This window comes from Plutella xylostella, chromosome 5 (assembly GCF_932276165.1).
Source record: "Plutella xylostella chromosome 5, ilPluXylo3.1, whole genome shotgun sequence".
In the NCBI taxonomy this organism is placed as follows: domain Eukaryota; kingdom Metazoa; phylum Arthropoda; class Insecta; order Lepidoptera; family Plutellidae; genus Plutella; species Plutella xylostella.
Window position 1 is genome coordinate 2,168,457 of NC_063985.1, and position 14,626 is coordinate 2,183,082.

Here is a 14,626-nt window from a genome sequence, read left to right on the forward strand (position 1 = left end):
CGCGCGCCTCAGTTGGTTTTTGATTTTTGAAGTGAACACTTCGGCAAAATGGCTCAATGTAGCCACGGTTCTCGTCGGCTTCGCTCCGACGGGGAAAAATATAATATTGAATTTGTGGAGTCCTCGCTGCTGGGAGCTGTAGCGTGATGCGGACCAGGCGGCGCGGGGCCTGCCGGCTGCTGCGCACGCAGCCATTGCTGAGGATTTCGCAACGAAGGTTTGAGTTGATAAGCCGTGAGTAAAATGCTATTATTTACTGCTTTTAAAAGCTCAGCCACTGGTCATAATGCTCTGGCGCTTGGGGTTTTTATCCCACGCAGTAGGGTCCGATTCAATAGTCGTGGTGATGATTGATCACATATTCCGGTCCTACTAGTGGCGCTTGAGCTAGATACTTACATTAATGACCGCTTTAAGTAAAGCATATGTTAATTTTATACAGGAAAAAATAATAAAAATATATTTTTCTACCCTCAATTTCTAATATTTTTAGAAAACAGTTGATAAAAACTTTGCTATTACAATAATGCACTTGATTATAGCTTATGTAAGGCTTTACAAACAGGAGCTTTCCAGAACCGTCAAAGGATTTTTACAGGAAGCAGAAGTTTCAGTATGTTGGGACATTGTGGCATGTGCGGCGAGTAATGTGATCCGCCGGTACCTACCCGCTGAGGGTAGGCAGGCCGATTCAGTGAAATTGAAGTTTCGTGTAACCTGCACCCGGCCCTGTGCTCCTGCGCTGGCCGCCGTCTTGTGGCACCTGCATCGCAGCGTACACTCGGCCCTGCGCTCCTGCCCTGGCCACCGGTTCGTGCCACCTGCATCGCAGCATACACCCGGCCCTGTGCTCCTGCGCTGGCCGCCGTCTCGTGCCACCTGCATCGCAGCGTACATCCGGTCCTGGCCCTGGCCACCGGTTTGTGATACCTGCATCGCTGCATAGACCCAGCCATGCACTCCTGCCCTGGCGGCTGTACACCCGGTCCTGGCCCTGGCCACCGTTTTGTGCCACCTGCATCGCAGCGTACACCCGGTCCTGGCCCTGGCCACCGGTTTGTGCTACCTGCATCGCTGCATAGACCCAGCCATGCACTCCTGCCCTGGTGTTGTCCCACCTGCATCGCTGCGCACACCTGGCACTCCTGTTCTGGTTGCCAGATCCAAACGCCCCCTGTCTGGGAAGAGATTTTATGCTCAGCGGAACCGCCTGCACTATTGCTAGCACGGTCATCATCATCATCAGCCATCATTATGAGTGACTTATTTAGAAGGTATCGAGTAACGCGCGCTATTCATCAGTGATTTTGGCATATGCAGACGAACGTTTACTGCCAAGGTTGGTCATGTTAGCCATACAAGGGCACACCAAGGAAGCCTGAGTAACCACCTGCAGTCGCCGTAGCCGCATCGGCATGGATGACGACAAATCGGGTAACGTGCACCGCTTCTAAAAGTGTTATAGCACTTCGATTTGATGCCTCCGCTGAGGTAGGGTATTCTATTAAAGCAGCTTTCTTCTGAACTGCCCAAAGTGACCTGTAGACTGCTCCTGGGGATAGTTGTGCAATCAATTTTTTATTTCGATGTCTCTGCTGAAGAAACTGTCTAATGCAGCTTTTGTTCTAAACTGCCTTAAGATCATTGGACTGCTCATGGGAATGGTGACGCACGGTAAGTACAGGAGCGTTACTCTATACTGATGAGAAACGAACGAACGAGAGCTGTCGTGCAATCGGCACGTTTAATACATACTAACAGATAGAGCGGTTCGCGCCGCAGTGCACTGAAAGTTCGTTTTTCGTCATATAAAGTGACCCCCCAGACACTATCTTAAGTGTCATGACACATCGGCAGATTCCAGCTTTGAGTCTTTTCTTTTCTCGGCTGTGAGCAAAGTGAATCCCACCGGCGAGTGTTCAACCTAAAAGCACTGAGCTAATTCCTGATTTCGTGAAAGTCGCTGTTGCTATACCATACCGCTTCACAAGTTACCGAATTTATTATGATCCTACTGTCGGGTGATCATGATCGGAGTGTCATCGCGGTTTCTGAGTGGCACCATATTAGCTGTCTTCCTTATGTCCCAGTGGATTGTGAGTGTGTATCCGGGCTCTTTGTTGAAAAATGCGTGAACCTCCTACGCAGCAGCTGTCTACTAGTTGTGTATCGAATAAATCGAGTAACGGTGCTCTTGCACGAGACGACTACCTTTTGGTAAAATTATAACTTCCACTATTCTGGGAACATGCATATACCTACTGTGTACTGTGTATCACATCAGCGTGTAGCCGCAGCCCTACTCAATGTACGGGGCTAGATAATAAACAATGGCAGTCGTCATTAAATTTCTATGAATTTCGAAGGTCATCATTTGGAGCACAATCCAAAGGGTGGAAGTACCTATTCATGCCTAAACGGCTTCTCTAATGAAAATGTATTTTTAATTCGATTCTGGCGCAAACGTTTCATAACTATTTTTCAACACTGTATCTGCTGAAACTACTCAGACTGACTGGTTAAGATGCAGACGTGCCGTTTTCACAATTCCATTTTGAGTAATCCTCAACTGTTTTATGGATCTTTCAGTTAGTTACGTAACTAGTTACCAAGTAAAAAATTACTTGTGTCATGCTCGTACTCGCATCTCATTTAGGAGCTCTCTGGCCTCTAGCTGAAGGCTAAAACTGGTATATATATCTACTAAGCTAGTACAGAGTTATAACCGGGCAGCGGTGACATGGTAGCTGCTTGATTTATTAGAGTTTGCTGAAAAATTTCTAAATAAGTAATAATTATTAGTCATAATATTAACTCTTCGCAGTTCTTTCAGAATGCAATACCAGGTCGCTGAAGTAGATAACCTTCCTTAGCTGGACAACAACAAGCCTTTTTGTTTTAAAGAGTGTCACAGTTATTCGCCGTTCCACTGTCATATCGATGTCCAAGGACTTTTTCTTGGGTATAGCTAACTACCTAAGTTTACCTATAGATAGCCGCACGCAAGCTATCTGCTGTTGGCGAACTGTCAGTTCTGATTGATAAGTCAGGCTCGAGGTGGCTCATCCAACTGTCCATGTTCCCGCCATCATGATTGTTACTTCCACAGATTAGAGAGTCTATGTTGGCTGTCGTTGCATCAGGTCTGATCAGGTACAACTAACATCTTTACGTACCATCTTTATTTAATCGAGCTATTTTATTTTGTTTTATCTAGGTTGACTTAATGGTTTCAAAATCGAACCTACAACAATGTAAGTAGGTACCTACCTACGTACCTTTGAAGTTGCAACAAGGCGAAGCCTTAAGGTTTTGGCCGAGACCTGCCCTTAGTGTTGACGAACATACCTAAAGGTGACCTTGTTAATGTTTTTCATATGAAGTACTGAACATTTTACTTATCCTGGTGGCATGACTGATCATTTACTTACCCAGCTAAGACATGTTAGCCGGGTTTCATTTATCAACTATTACAATTGTTATTGTTGTGTTAATCAATCTTTATTAATTGATGTCATCTACCAAGGAATGCTGCCAGAGCTCATAATATTCACACATGATGATACAGAATGATAGTAGCCCACAAAATCGGTGCAAAGGCTTATAAAATAACTTTCCTTCCTAGTAGGACTGCACAGGAACTCGTTAACCGCCGAGTTAGTTAGAATACAAAATTAGACTGTGTGTTACTTGTCAATCTAGAATATGAATATAGTGACCTGCATCATGTTTTGAAAAACTGAATACTTAGTTATCCGCCAGTGTCACAGCCTTCATCTAATCTTTTCCAGTAGCTGATGAGGCTGAGATATTTAGTAAAATTATCTTCCCTTCAAGCACCACTCCTCGTTCCAAGGACTAGATGCCGCGCCAGGTGTTGCAGGCCGTGTCGTCGTACGGGGCTGACTGAGCAGGTCCACGAGGCTCCAGGGTCGGCTGCTGCATTTCTGAGGTCAGTCCAGAATTACATACCCTAGTCAGCATGTGCTGACCTGAGCCCCAGCGGCCTGGATCGATATTCTACTTTTTACAGCTTTTAAATATTGTTGCAAAGTATTTCACTGGTTCCATCCATTCGGCTAGTGTATGTTAAAAATATTGTCTTGACAATAACAAGATTTTGATCAATAATTACTTATAAGTATTGCTTTCGAAGAGGCACTGTGTGTATCCATATGTATAAATACCTACCTATATGTATAGGTACATACCTTCCATAACTTTCTGACAAGTCAGGAATAATAAGGAAGTACTTAAGTCTTATGTATACTTATACCCTTCTTTTTAGTATATCTATTACCTAGAAATCTATGCATTATAAATTTATAGATTCAAATATTTATCTACTGATATACTCATCAGTAGCTTATGGGTCACAGTTGGTTTTCTCTCCACCATGCGATAATAAACACATCTCACAATGTTTAACTAGGTTTCAGATAGGCTCAGACTACATAATAGACGCATTTTTCCTGAAATAAAAATGACATATTATGTATCTAGCCTATCTGAAACCTAGTCATTTCTGCATGGTGATATTACAACTGAGGCGCGCGGGCGACTCACTCTATTTATATAGGCACCCGCACCTTGCAAATTAAAGGTGGAGAGAAAATGGACTTTATTTAACTGTCACTGTGACCCTTATGATGCCGAACACGGAGAAAGTCGAAACGCCATATCTCACAATGTTTAACTAGGTTTCAGATAGGCTAGATACATAATATGTCATTTTTATTTCAGGAAAAATGCGTCTATTAAGCCGAAAAGGGTCCACACAACTTATCCCGGAGATAACGTTTTCGATGTTGGAATCGGGCGCACGACATTTTTATCGTCCCATACAAAATTTAATCCATATTTTAGTCTGTATCGTTTTTGGCAACCCTACGTTCTAATATCATTACGTCAAAAGCTGACGTGTTTATTGTAAACAAAAACATAACCTTAAAACATATGATAAATCGGAGGCCGCAAATTAGAAATATTACTGATTAGAAACACAAGAGTATGTTTGGAATTTGTACGTTATACCTCCCTAGTTTTGAAACATTGCAACAAGAACATTCTTGGGATACAATCAAAGAAAAACATACCTAGTTAATTCCAAAGTTCAATCCATTTTCACAACAATCCTTTTCCACAACAAACACAACACTACATCTTCAACTCTTCACAGACATCTGATGAACCACCGCAGCCTCAAATAATCACATTAATCACATTCCACTTTCACAATACTAACTGTTTTGAAGTAATACTTAACACGAAAAACAACAAAACACTTGAACAACGAGAAAAAGGTTAAATCGGTCAGACTTGTGTAAGTTCCAAGTGTTTCGGTTTAATTATGCTAAAGTTTAAATCCGCACTGAATCTCGATTATAATTATTCCTATGAACTTCCAAATTAGTTACTAGTAATATTATTTAGTAAACATAAAAAAGCAGAAAGCAATTTTTCCACCCGTTGCCATATTGTTGCCTTGTTGCCAATAGAGAAAATAAACTACGATGTTGCCAGTAACCAGTAAGTCGAAGACCCGTTCCCGTTTCCGGCATTTTTATTTCGTCGGATTTCATAATCCAATTAAATAAACAGAAAAAATAGTTTTACTAAGTCTTTTTTTTCACTGTCTATTATTTACGTAATATTAGAGACAAGTAAAAATAAATACCGGCGTGAACTCGCATTTTACATAATTTAATAATGTAATAATGTTATTCTTTTTAATTTAATAATGTAACTAACCTAGATAATAAGCCAAATTGTTACTAACACAACTATGGACTTTTGTCTGAAATAAATATTATTCTATTCTATTCTATTCTATTCTTTACGCTTTCGCGGCGCGAGTGTAGCGCGGGCTTAAAGAATAAAATATTTAAAAATGAACGGATCGGTTTCCATAGGTACGTGATTTTATAAGGTCGTTGACACTCGTTGATATGTAGGTCACTGTGTCACGATAGGGTTGTTGGTACCCGGTTTTCGAGTAAAACTTTGGACGTTAATTACTCAAAAACGGTAACGTATTTTGAGATTCTGACTTCTTTCCCGGGCTTAGATATAACATGCTGCACATGCTGGTTTCGGCTTGATATACCCTTTTTGCAACACCCTGTATTGGTATGCAACGGTGAGTCTACTGTGTGTATAGATCGTGGGACACCTCCATGGTGGGTTCTACTGCTCGCTGCCGCCGCACAAACGGTGAGTCTACTGTGGTATATAGAGCGTGGGACACCCCCGTGGCGGGTTCTACTGCTCGCTGCCGCCGCACTGCCCCGCGTCGGTGACGCTGCAGCCGGCGCCCGGCGACACCGGAAAGCCGTGTGGTGTGGATTATGAGCTCAAGGCCTTCGTGGGCGACACGCAGGACGACAAGCCGCACAAACGGTAGGTATATACCTAAAGGCAGGATTTTAGAGGGAGCTTTAGAGAGGTAAGAGGGCAATGCGTGCGCTTTGCGTGTCGGAACTCGGCCAGAAGCCAGAACCCCCAACCAGCAAGAACAAACGTTGTTTATATTGCTATGCACGGTTAGTGCACGTGTATGTAGATTTACATAGGTAAAAGGCAAATAACAAATGCATGTACTAGGTACCATGCATCGGACAATGAATGCTATGAGTATGTCTAATATATGTGTTTCCTGTGGACACCCGTGTCCAAACCCGAACCAATCGTCAACGTTGGTATATTGACGAGCGTGAGACGATCATGATTCATGAAACGACTAGATATTATGATAGGTCACTAAAAAGTTATGGGTAATACTAAGAAAGTGTCTCTTCATATAATAAAGTCCAACAATAAGCCGTCAATGTTTAGTACAGATAAAAATGCGCAATTTCTGGGGATATATCAATACTGGATTATATCCAGAATAGTTTGATAGATCTAGGATATTATCTCTTCTTCTTGGAGGTAGCTTGTTGAGGCTAGCAAGCAACAACCAAAGAAATATGTGTCACAATAAAAAATTACATTTATTTTACTTTTGTTTCTCTCAGGAATTCGGTCCGGCTCGCGATCAGGAAGATAATGTACGCGCCGAGCAAGCAAGGCGAGCAGCCCTCCATCGAAGTGTACAAAGAGTTCATGATGTCCCCCAACAAGATGTACCTAGAAGCGACCCTGGACAAGGAGTTATACCACCACGGGGAGAATATAGCCGTCAACGTGCATATCGCGAATAACTCCAACAGAACTGTGAAGAGGATCAAAGTGTCTGTCCGTCAGTTTGCTGACATCTGCCTGTTTTCGACGGCGCAGTATAAGTGTACCGTGGCGGAGGCAGAGAGCGAGTAAGTGTTGCTTGTGATGAATGATATTAGGGTAGTATCTTTTTGGTTTGGGCGACTTTGCTGTAGAACATAGAGGTCAGACGTTTTCATACTAGAAACTACATACATATAATGACTTATCATTTTCCTATGGCCGTGCCGTTCCATTCCAAAAGGTATTATCCTTATAACGTTTGGATCGGATAATATTGGGTGTAAAGTATAAGCTAGCGCGAATAGTTTGACAGTTTCAGATCGGTGTTGGAATTTTATTATGTATCATTTGTGTGACAGGTTATCTTCGACGAAATGTTTAAAAATCACTGTTCTTGCATGTAATGCAGCACCCGAATCACAATACATACTTAGCCGTAATTTATAGTACTATACGATTGTGTCAAATTATTCTCGCTTCACTTTTGTGTCTTTGTATATTTTATGGATGAGTTCGATGGAATAAATATTGTCGTCTACCACTGCACTGGATTCAGAAGATACCACTGAATCTAAACCAACTTTAACTCTTATGTTCGAACTTATATTGATTCCATTGAGGCTAACCCTTTTTTGTATTATATCGGTGTTAGTATGGAGTATACAATATTTTGTGTTTCAAAGCCAAAATATTTTATACATACCCATAAATGTCTAGCAACTTATTTTCTCTGGCACGCGATAGCTTATTTGCACTTTACTAAGAATATATTTTTATCATGAAATGTAAATTTTATAAAAATTTCGCAACAAAACATTGTATTGTACCGACGGAGCCGGGATCAACCCACGCTCCACCCGCCATTGTCCAAACTCAATGAAACCGTTGGACAGTGTCCATTCAAAAGATCAACAACTCATTTTAACATGTACACCGGATTATCTCGTTTCACGCTCGAATGAATAATCCGAAAACACGTGTCAGCTGAAAAAATATTTGACGAAAATTTCTAATATAATCCAGGGAACCAAAAATGAAGGCGAGGAAATTTCAATTCCCTTTTACCGGTCTGTTCAGTAAGAAAGACATTCCGATACAGTCCCTGTAAGTAAGTGTTTTTATTTGTTTCGCGAACTGCATGGCCGCCTTGAAGGATGAAATACAGAATGACTCAGCAACTTTTGCAACGATACGTTTAGTTTGTAGATGGAAAACACTTTTTGTGCGCACCATTTCTTTCGGCTGTTCCAGCGAAAATATAAGGTACTTAATATAGATTTTATAGTGTCGTTGTTATTGTTGCTGAGATCGTTCCCCTTTATTTCTGTCTGATCTCCTTTGGAATGTGCTTTATTTATGTATTGTTATATAAGCTTTCGTAACTCCCTCCCATACGTTTTATATTTACAGGGTAATGCAAAAATTGTAGAGTTAACCGAAAGGACTAAGGAGCTCATTCTTAAATGCCACTTTTGCAAAACCCTGTAAATGTTCATTGATAATATTAATGCTTTCCTTATTGCGTTAATTGTATAACTTATAACTAACCAACCATAGACATAACTTTTTCTTTTAAATAGTTTAGAGTGTGATAATTACAAATATATTCGATTGTAATATCAAACACGCATTACATACACTTCTAGATAAAATCCGGCATAGAAAGTATCATAGGTATTAACATTTCTAAAAATCTAGTCTACGTTAATTTTAGTTAAAACAAAAAAATAAGTTTTGTCTGATCTAGAGATTGAACCGTATTAGGCTGCTTTCCCAGTTGGAAAACTGTCTTCCACTGAATGGGTACCGCGACTCTAAGAATGAAAATTACTGCGTTACGCGCGCCTAGTCACGAGCGAACCGTTTGCCTCCTGAGAACGCAGCCTTAAAATACATACGTACCACTTACAAAGTTTCGTACCACACTACACATCATCCTACCCCCACAGGGAAGGCTGTCCCGTCGGGCCCGGCTTCACTCTCAGCAAGGTGTTCACGCTGACCCCCCTGCTGGCCAACAACAAGGACAAGTGGGGGCTCGCGCTGGATGGCCAGTTGAAACACGAGGACACCAACCTGGCCTCGAGCACCCTGTGAGTATCCAGTATCTCGATCACGAGTGTCTTCGACTTAAGTCGATACGAATTCGATAGATAAAGTCACTGAAATTTGTATGCGTTTTATTAGTTTCTAACGTTACCGAAAGGGGCGCTGATCAACATGTCATACAAATTGCTGTCAACTTACCCTAGCGACTTGAGTTGATAGAACTTGAGATAGGCCTACTGATCACATTGAAATTTGGTAAAAAACTAAGTTTGCTGAGTCATCCCCTTTCTGCTGACATGCTACCGTCCGGTGAACCCTAGGCAGTCAGCAACTAGTGCTAATATGAGTGGCTAATCCTTTCACCACGGTGGAAACCCTAGCCTGCCTCTTGTATTTGTCATCGGCACAAAAAGAACGGTGTGCCTTGGGAGAGGCCTACGTCCAGCAGTGGACTGTTATAGGATGATGATGATGATGACAATGAGAAAATTAAGGTTCAGGCAGTGGTTTGATTGACTTGTAACCCCTGCTTTTAAGAGCTCATAAAGGGTGAAAACTAGTGTATTTCTTTTGCTATACTTTAATTTTAAAAGTCCCATTTATTTCGATGATAGTTTTTGTGTTATTTTTTGCGATAATCATTGTCCATGTCCATCTTACAGCGGGAAGTCATACCTTTGTTGACTATTCCCATGTGCTTTGAAAACCATAGATAATTTCTACCTCCTCAGTGACGCTCGCTTCAGGGTCGCGGACCAGACGCAGCGGGAGAACCTCGGCATCATCGTGCAGTACAAGGTCAAGGTCAAGCTGTGTCTCGGACCGCTCGGCGGGTAAGCATATAATCACTGATTACTAAATAGTTATGGAATTACTCTCATTCTGATTCGAGTCCGATATGAACTTGACCTTTTTAATGCAATTTCCGACATTATGTTCGATGGTATGTGCTCAGTTAAATAATATCAATAGATGTCACTATTACAGCAGTCAAATTGTACATCACGATATTGAATGTTACCTACAAGTTAAAACATTGCTTTTCTACCAGCAATCCAAACAACTAAAGCTACCAATCCCTTTCTTGGTCCTTCGAGCCGGATTTCTTTATTTAAGCTATCATTTTGATGGTTTGACAGCGAGCTGAGTGCAGAGCTTCCATTCATCCTGATGCACCCGAAGCCGGAGGAGGAGACGCCGCCGCGCGCCGACCCGCCGCCCGCCGACGCCGACCACGACCTCATCAACTTGGACGTGCAGTGAGTTACTCTCTCTTATCAGCTATCGTGCCATCACCCACACATTCACAGTCCGATGGTGGTAACCCCACTGGTGACCGCCGCCGCCCGTCGACGCCGACCACGACCTCATCAACCTGGACGTGCAGTGAGTTCTATATCACCTACCGTGCCATCACCCACACATTCACAGTCGGATGGTCCGATGATGGTAACCCCACTGAGGACCCGCCGCCCGCCGACGCCGACCACGACCTCGGACGTGCAGTGAGTATACATAGGCCGTACACAGAAAGAAAGACGGAAACTTATAAGCCCTTACTGGCGCTTGAGAGCGATGGTAACCCGCGCAGGAAAATAAATATATGAACGCGCGCCGATAAGCGCTGAATGTTTCCGGCAAGCTTCGTCACGCTAGGCGCTGCCATTTAAAATGCTTGGTTTTAAGTCCGACATTTTGTTTGGTCTGCTTCAACCTGGACGTGCAGTGAGTTACACAAACACCATCATCAGCAGCAAACCCCGTAAGCTTCCACAGCAAAACATAGGCTTCTCCCAAGGGGCGCTGCACTCTGTTCTTGGATTTTTTCATTGAAGTATTACGCGGCTATCTTATCTGTCTATAGTCCAGAGGACCAGAGGGCATCCTACACTACACTTCCTAGTTTTAGGTGGTAGCAATTAAAATAAAACTATATTTTATGCCGATGCCATTGGTATAAAATTGTAACTTGTAACACGCACTCACGCCTTGTACTAATGTAGTACTCCCTTGCGGGGTAGGCAGAGGTGCATTGCTGCACCAACTTTTCGCCAGAGTGTTATGTTAGTCCCAATGTAATAGGGGGCGGGCCTATTGCCATTTTACGGGCACATCCAAGACCCGAGAACAAATATCTGTGTTTAAACAAATATCTGCCCCAGCCGGGAATCGAACCCGGGACCATCGGCTCAGTAGTCAGGGTCACTAACCACTACGCCATTCGGTCGTCACTATGGTATAAAATATAAAAGACTAGCTGTTCCCGCGCGCTTCGCTTCGCCTTAAAAAGTTTTCCCGTGGGAATTCCGGGATAAAAAGTAGCCTATGTTCTTTCCCAGGGTCTAGACCGTATGTATACCAAAATTCATTCAAATCCGTTCAGTAGTTTTGGCGTGAAAGAGTAACAGACAGACAGACAGACAGACAGACAGACAGACAGACAGACACAGTTACTTTCGCATTTATAATATTAGTTAGGATAATGTGTTATTAAGTAGGTACTAAAGTATATTTTTAAAGAATATAATATGCGTAAGGCTCATAAATCATGATGTTATACGACCAATAAAATAAAGCATTGAGCTATCAATAGCCATTATTTTATGACACTCTGAGCTATGATACTAATTCTACTTCTTTTATGCTTTCAGAGAGGAGAACGGACAAGATAACGACGACGACATCATATTCGAAGACTTCGCGCGGCTGCGACTAAAGGGTGCTGACGCGGACAACTGAGCCCTAACACCCTCGCAATAAGGACTAGACTCGCGCCGCCCGCGCCCAGTGGCGCCCCCTACAGTCGTGTACAGTGTATATTGCTAGCGCAAGGATTTGATCAACCATTCAATAGTGTTATTATAACAAAACTTTTATAAGTATTGTATTCGATGTGTATATTGTATGTGAAAGTTTATTTTATAATCGTCCTATGATCAAATAATAGTACAATTTATATACTTTCTAATAGGTTCTTTACTAATCAAGAAAATTTGGCCGATATTTAACGTTTATAGTACAATGTTTTTAAACATGCATTTAGTAGGGTAAAGTGTTTCATTTCAGTGTACGTTCATTTCGTGATGTTAGGTGTCAATGGAATATAATCACTAATTGGTGTTACATAGATGTTAAATTATACATAGAGCGAGCGGGCCGCCGCCCGTTGCCGTGGCCTTCGAACAGAATTTAATGGAAATACATTTTTAGATAAAACTATATTGATGCATAAAGAAGTTTAACATTTGTTACGATTTAACTTCGAAAGATGAGTTACGCAGACGGCTTCACATATCTTTCAAAAAGCAAACGCGTACGATATATTGGGATGAATAATATAGATAAAAAAATATGACGACGTCACTGATGTGTAGGATTTGTAGCGAGTAAGGATCCAAACTGACTTGTTTCACAGTCGTCTCATACATTGTCATGAAAGTGTCAGTTTGTCTGCTTATCGTAAGTGCCGTATTCATCCTGTTTCCTTAGTCAAAGACAGATTCACAACCTAATGCAACCCACACCGCAATAGTTGCAATGGCAATACAAGTGATGCCTTATCCAGGGCTACACAGCAGCGGTTCTATTATAAAGCGATAGTTAATTCGTAATTCAACTGTTTCGCCGTGTTGCCAAGATCATTGCACATGTTAGTACAAAGATAACCGTCTACATTTCTGGTGAAATAATTTGGCTGATCTGAAGGCATACAATTTACATTTACTCCTGTCAAAACCAAATTCATCACAAGGGAATTTCATTCATAGAGTTTTTGGTATTGACGGTGCTAAAAGTAAGTTTTGCATCGAGTACCTACCCGTGGAAAGTCCGTCGGCGCGTTGTCTTATGATGTCTGTTCTGTGTCTAATGTACTGTGTTACATAATATTATGTATATTCGTTGTTTGCAGCCGCTTGTAGGGAAACAGTGAGAATCGACCACTTGTATCAGAGTAGACAGGCATACTTCAAAGTAATGTATAATAATATTTGCTACATAATGTTCTGATCGCGTCCAACCCTTTCATCTGTTTCTCTGCAAGCGACTGCACTGTCGCATGTCTATTTGTATTCTAAGCTTTACTATAATGCACAAATTTATATCATTTTATATTGTATAACTTTTACTTGAGACATAATGCTGTATTTTTATTAAATCTAACGTACCCTATGATAAGGGATGTCGGCCGGTGATGTTTATTTCTTTCTTTAATTACATTTTTAATTTAGGTAGCTGTTAATTTCCTGTTGGTATAGTGAAATGTATTATTTATGTATTGTGAATAAGTATTAAATGAAATTATACTATTTGTATACTTGAATGTAAGAACAAATGAAAGACGGGTCAGATTTGCAGCCATACGGTACCGTTGCCGCGTCGGGCGCGCAATGAAATAAGTACAATTAGAGAGTGTATTTACAATGAAGGCCCGAGAGGCTAACAATATTTCGTTCCTTGTTGTAATGTTGCACGGACGGCTCCTATCCCTGTCTCCCTCTTGGCAGTACTATTTAGTGACGAAACTTATCAAATGACTTGTGATTGCACTATGGTCATAAGGGTGCGTTTACGACGGAGCTACAATAAAAGATTTTTACATTTTATAGCTATTATAAACCTTTTATTTGGCTCGTAAGCTGTATATGAGCGGTATTGTAGATGCGCCTTTATGACTGGCTCAGACCTAGCTACTCTGTCCTGCAATAAATTCAAAACACACGTTCTTTTTTAATTTTACATCGAAAACTTTTTGATGTACACTTTTTCAGTAAATAAATAATATAACCAATTCATCGTGTTTCAATCATAATAACTAAAATATGAAGCCACACCTCACATAAACATACATAAGTAGATCACACCTTATAGGTGTAGTAAAGTACTCGGTAGGCATTATAGGTGCATGGCAATGGTTCGATTCCCGGCCGGGGTAGGTTAGGTTATTTTCACAAGTAAAGTTATTTAAAATTGCGAGTTGTGTTCTCTTTTGGCTTCCGATAAGTACCTACCCCCTAATGTAATATACTACTTTAATATACTACTTTTGCAACACCCTAGAATAGTAGCTACTCGGTGTGCCTCCATATCCTCCAACATACGCCTCGAAAATCGGCAACGGGTGTGCCACCCTCGTAAGACCGGTTCACACTGGTGGGTGGTGCGCTCATCTTTATCAAATTCATAGATTTGTCTGAAGCTGACCACGGCGACATCGGTGCAGGTCTTAGGTGCAGGTTGCGGAGTTTTTGTATGAAGACGCGGCCAAAAAAGAATGATCGAGGAGCTTTTTCTTGATGGTTCTGAAAAGGTATTATTCTAAGATTTAAAATTATGGTCGTGGAATAATAACAGC

The 14,626-nt window shown here is 41.5% G+C and overlaps 1 protein-coding gene across 4 annotated transcripts in view; it reads left to right on the forward strand.

Annotated features, from left to right (window-relative positions):
• The window catches only part of LOC105383930 (arrestin red cell), a 75,605-nt gene extending 61,543 nt beyond the window's left edge, over positions 1 to 14,062 (forward strand). Inside the window, exons 8-13 of one of the 4 annotated variants that reach the window (XM_048633343.1) lie at positions 7,017 to 7,310; positions 8,248 to 8,328; positions 9,174 to 9,317; positions 10,005 to 10,106; positions 10,413 to 10,532; positions 11,925 to 14,062. In XM_048633343.1, the coding sequence (XP_048489300.1) occupies positions 7,017 to 7,310; positions 8,248 to 8,328; positions 9,174 to 9,317; positions 10,005 to 10,106; positions 10,413 to 10,532; positions 11,925 to 12,012 (829 nt within the window). In that variant the 3' untranslated portion in view covers positions 12,013 to 14,062. The remainder of the gene's footprint in view (positions 1 to 7,016; positions 7,311 to 8,247; positions 8,329 to 9,173; positions 9,318 to 10,004; positions 10,107 to 10,412; positions 10,533 to 11,924) is intronic. The other 3 variants (XM_048633344.1, XM_048633345.1, XM_048633346.1) reach the window with 3 other exon arrangements.
• Positions 14,063 to 14,626: the final 564 nt, after the last annotated feature.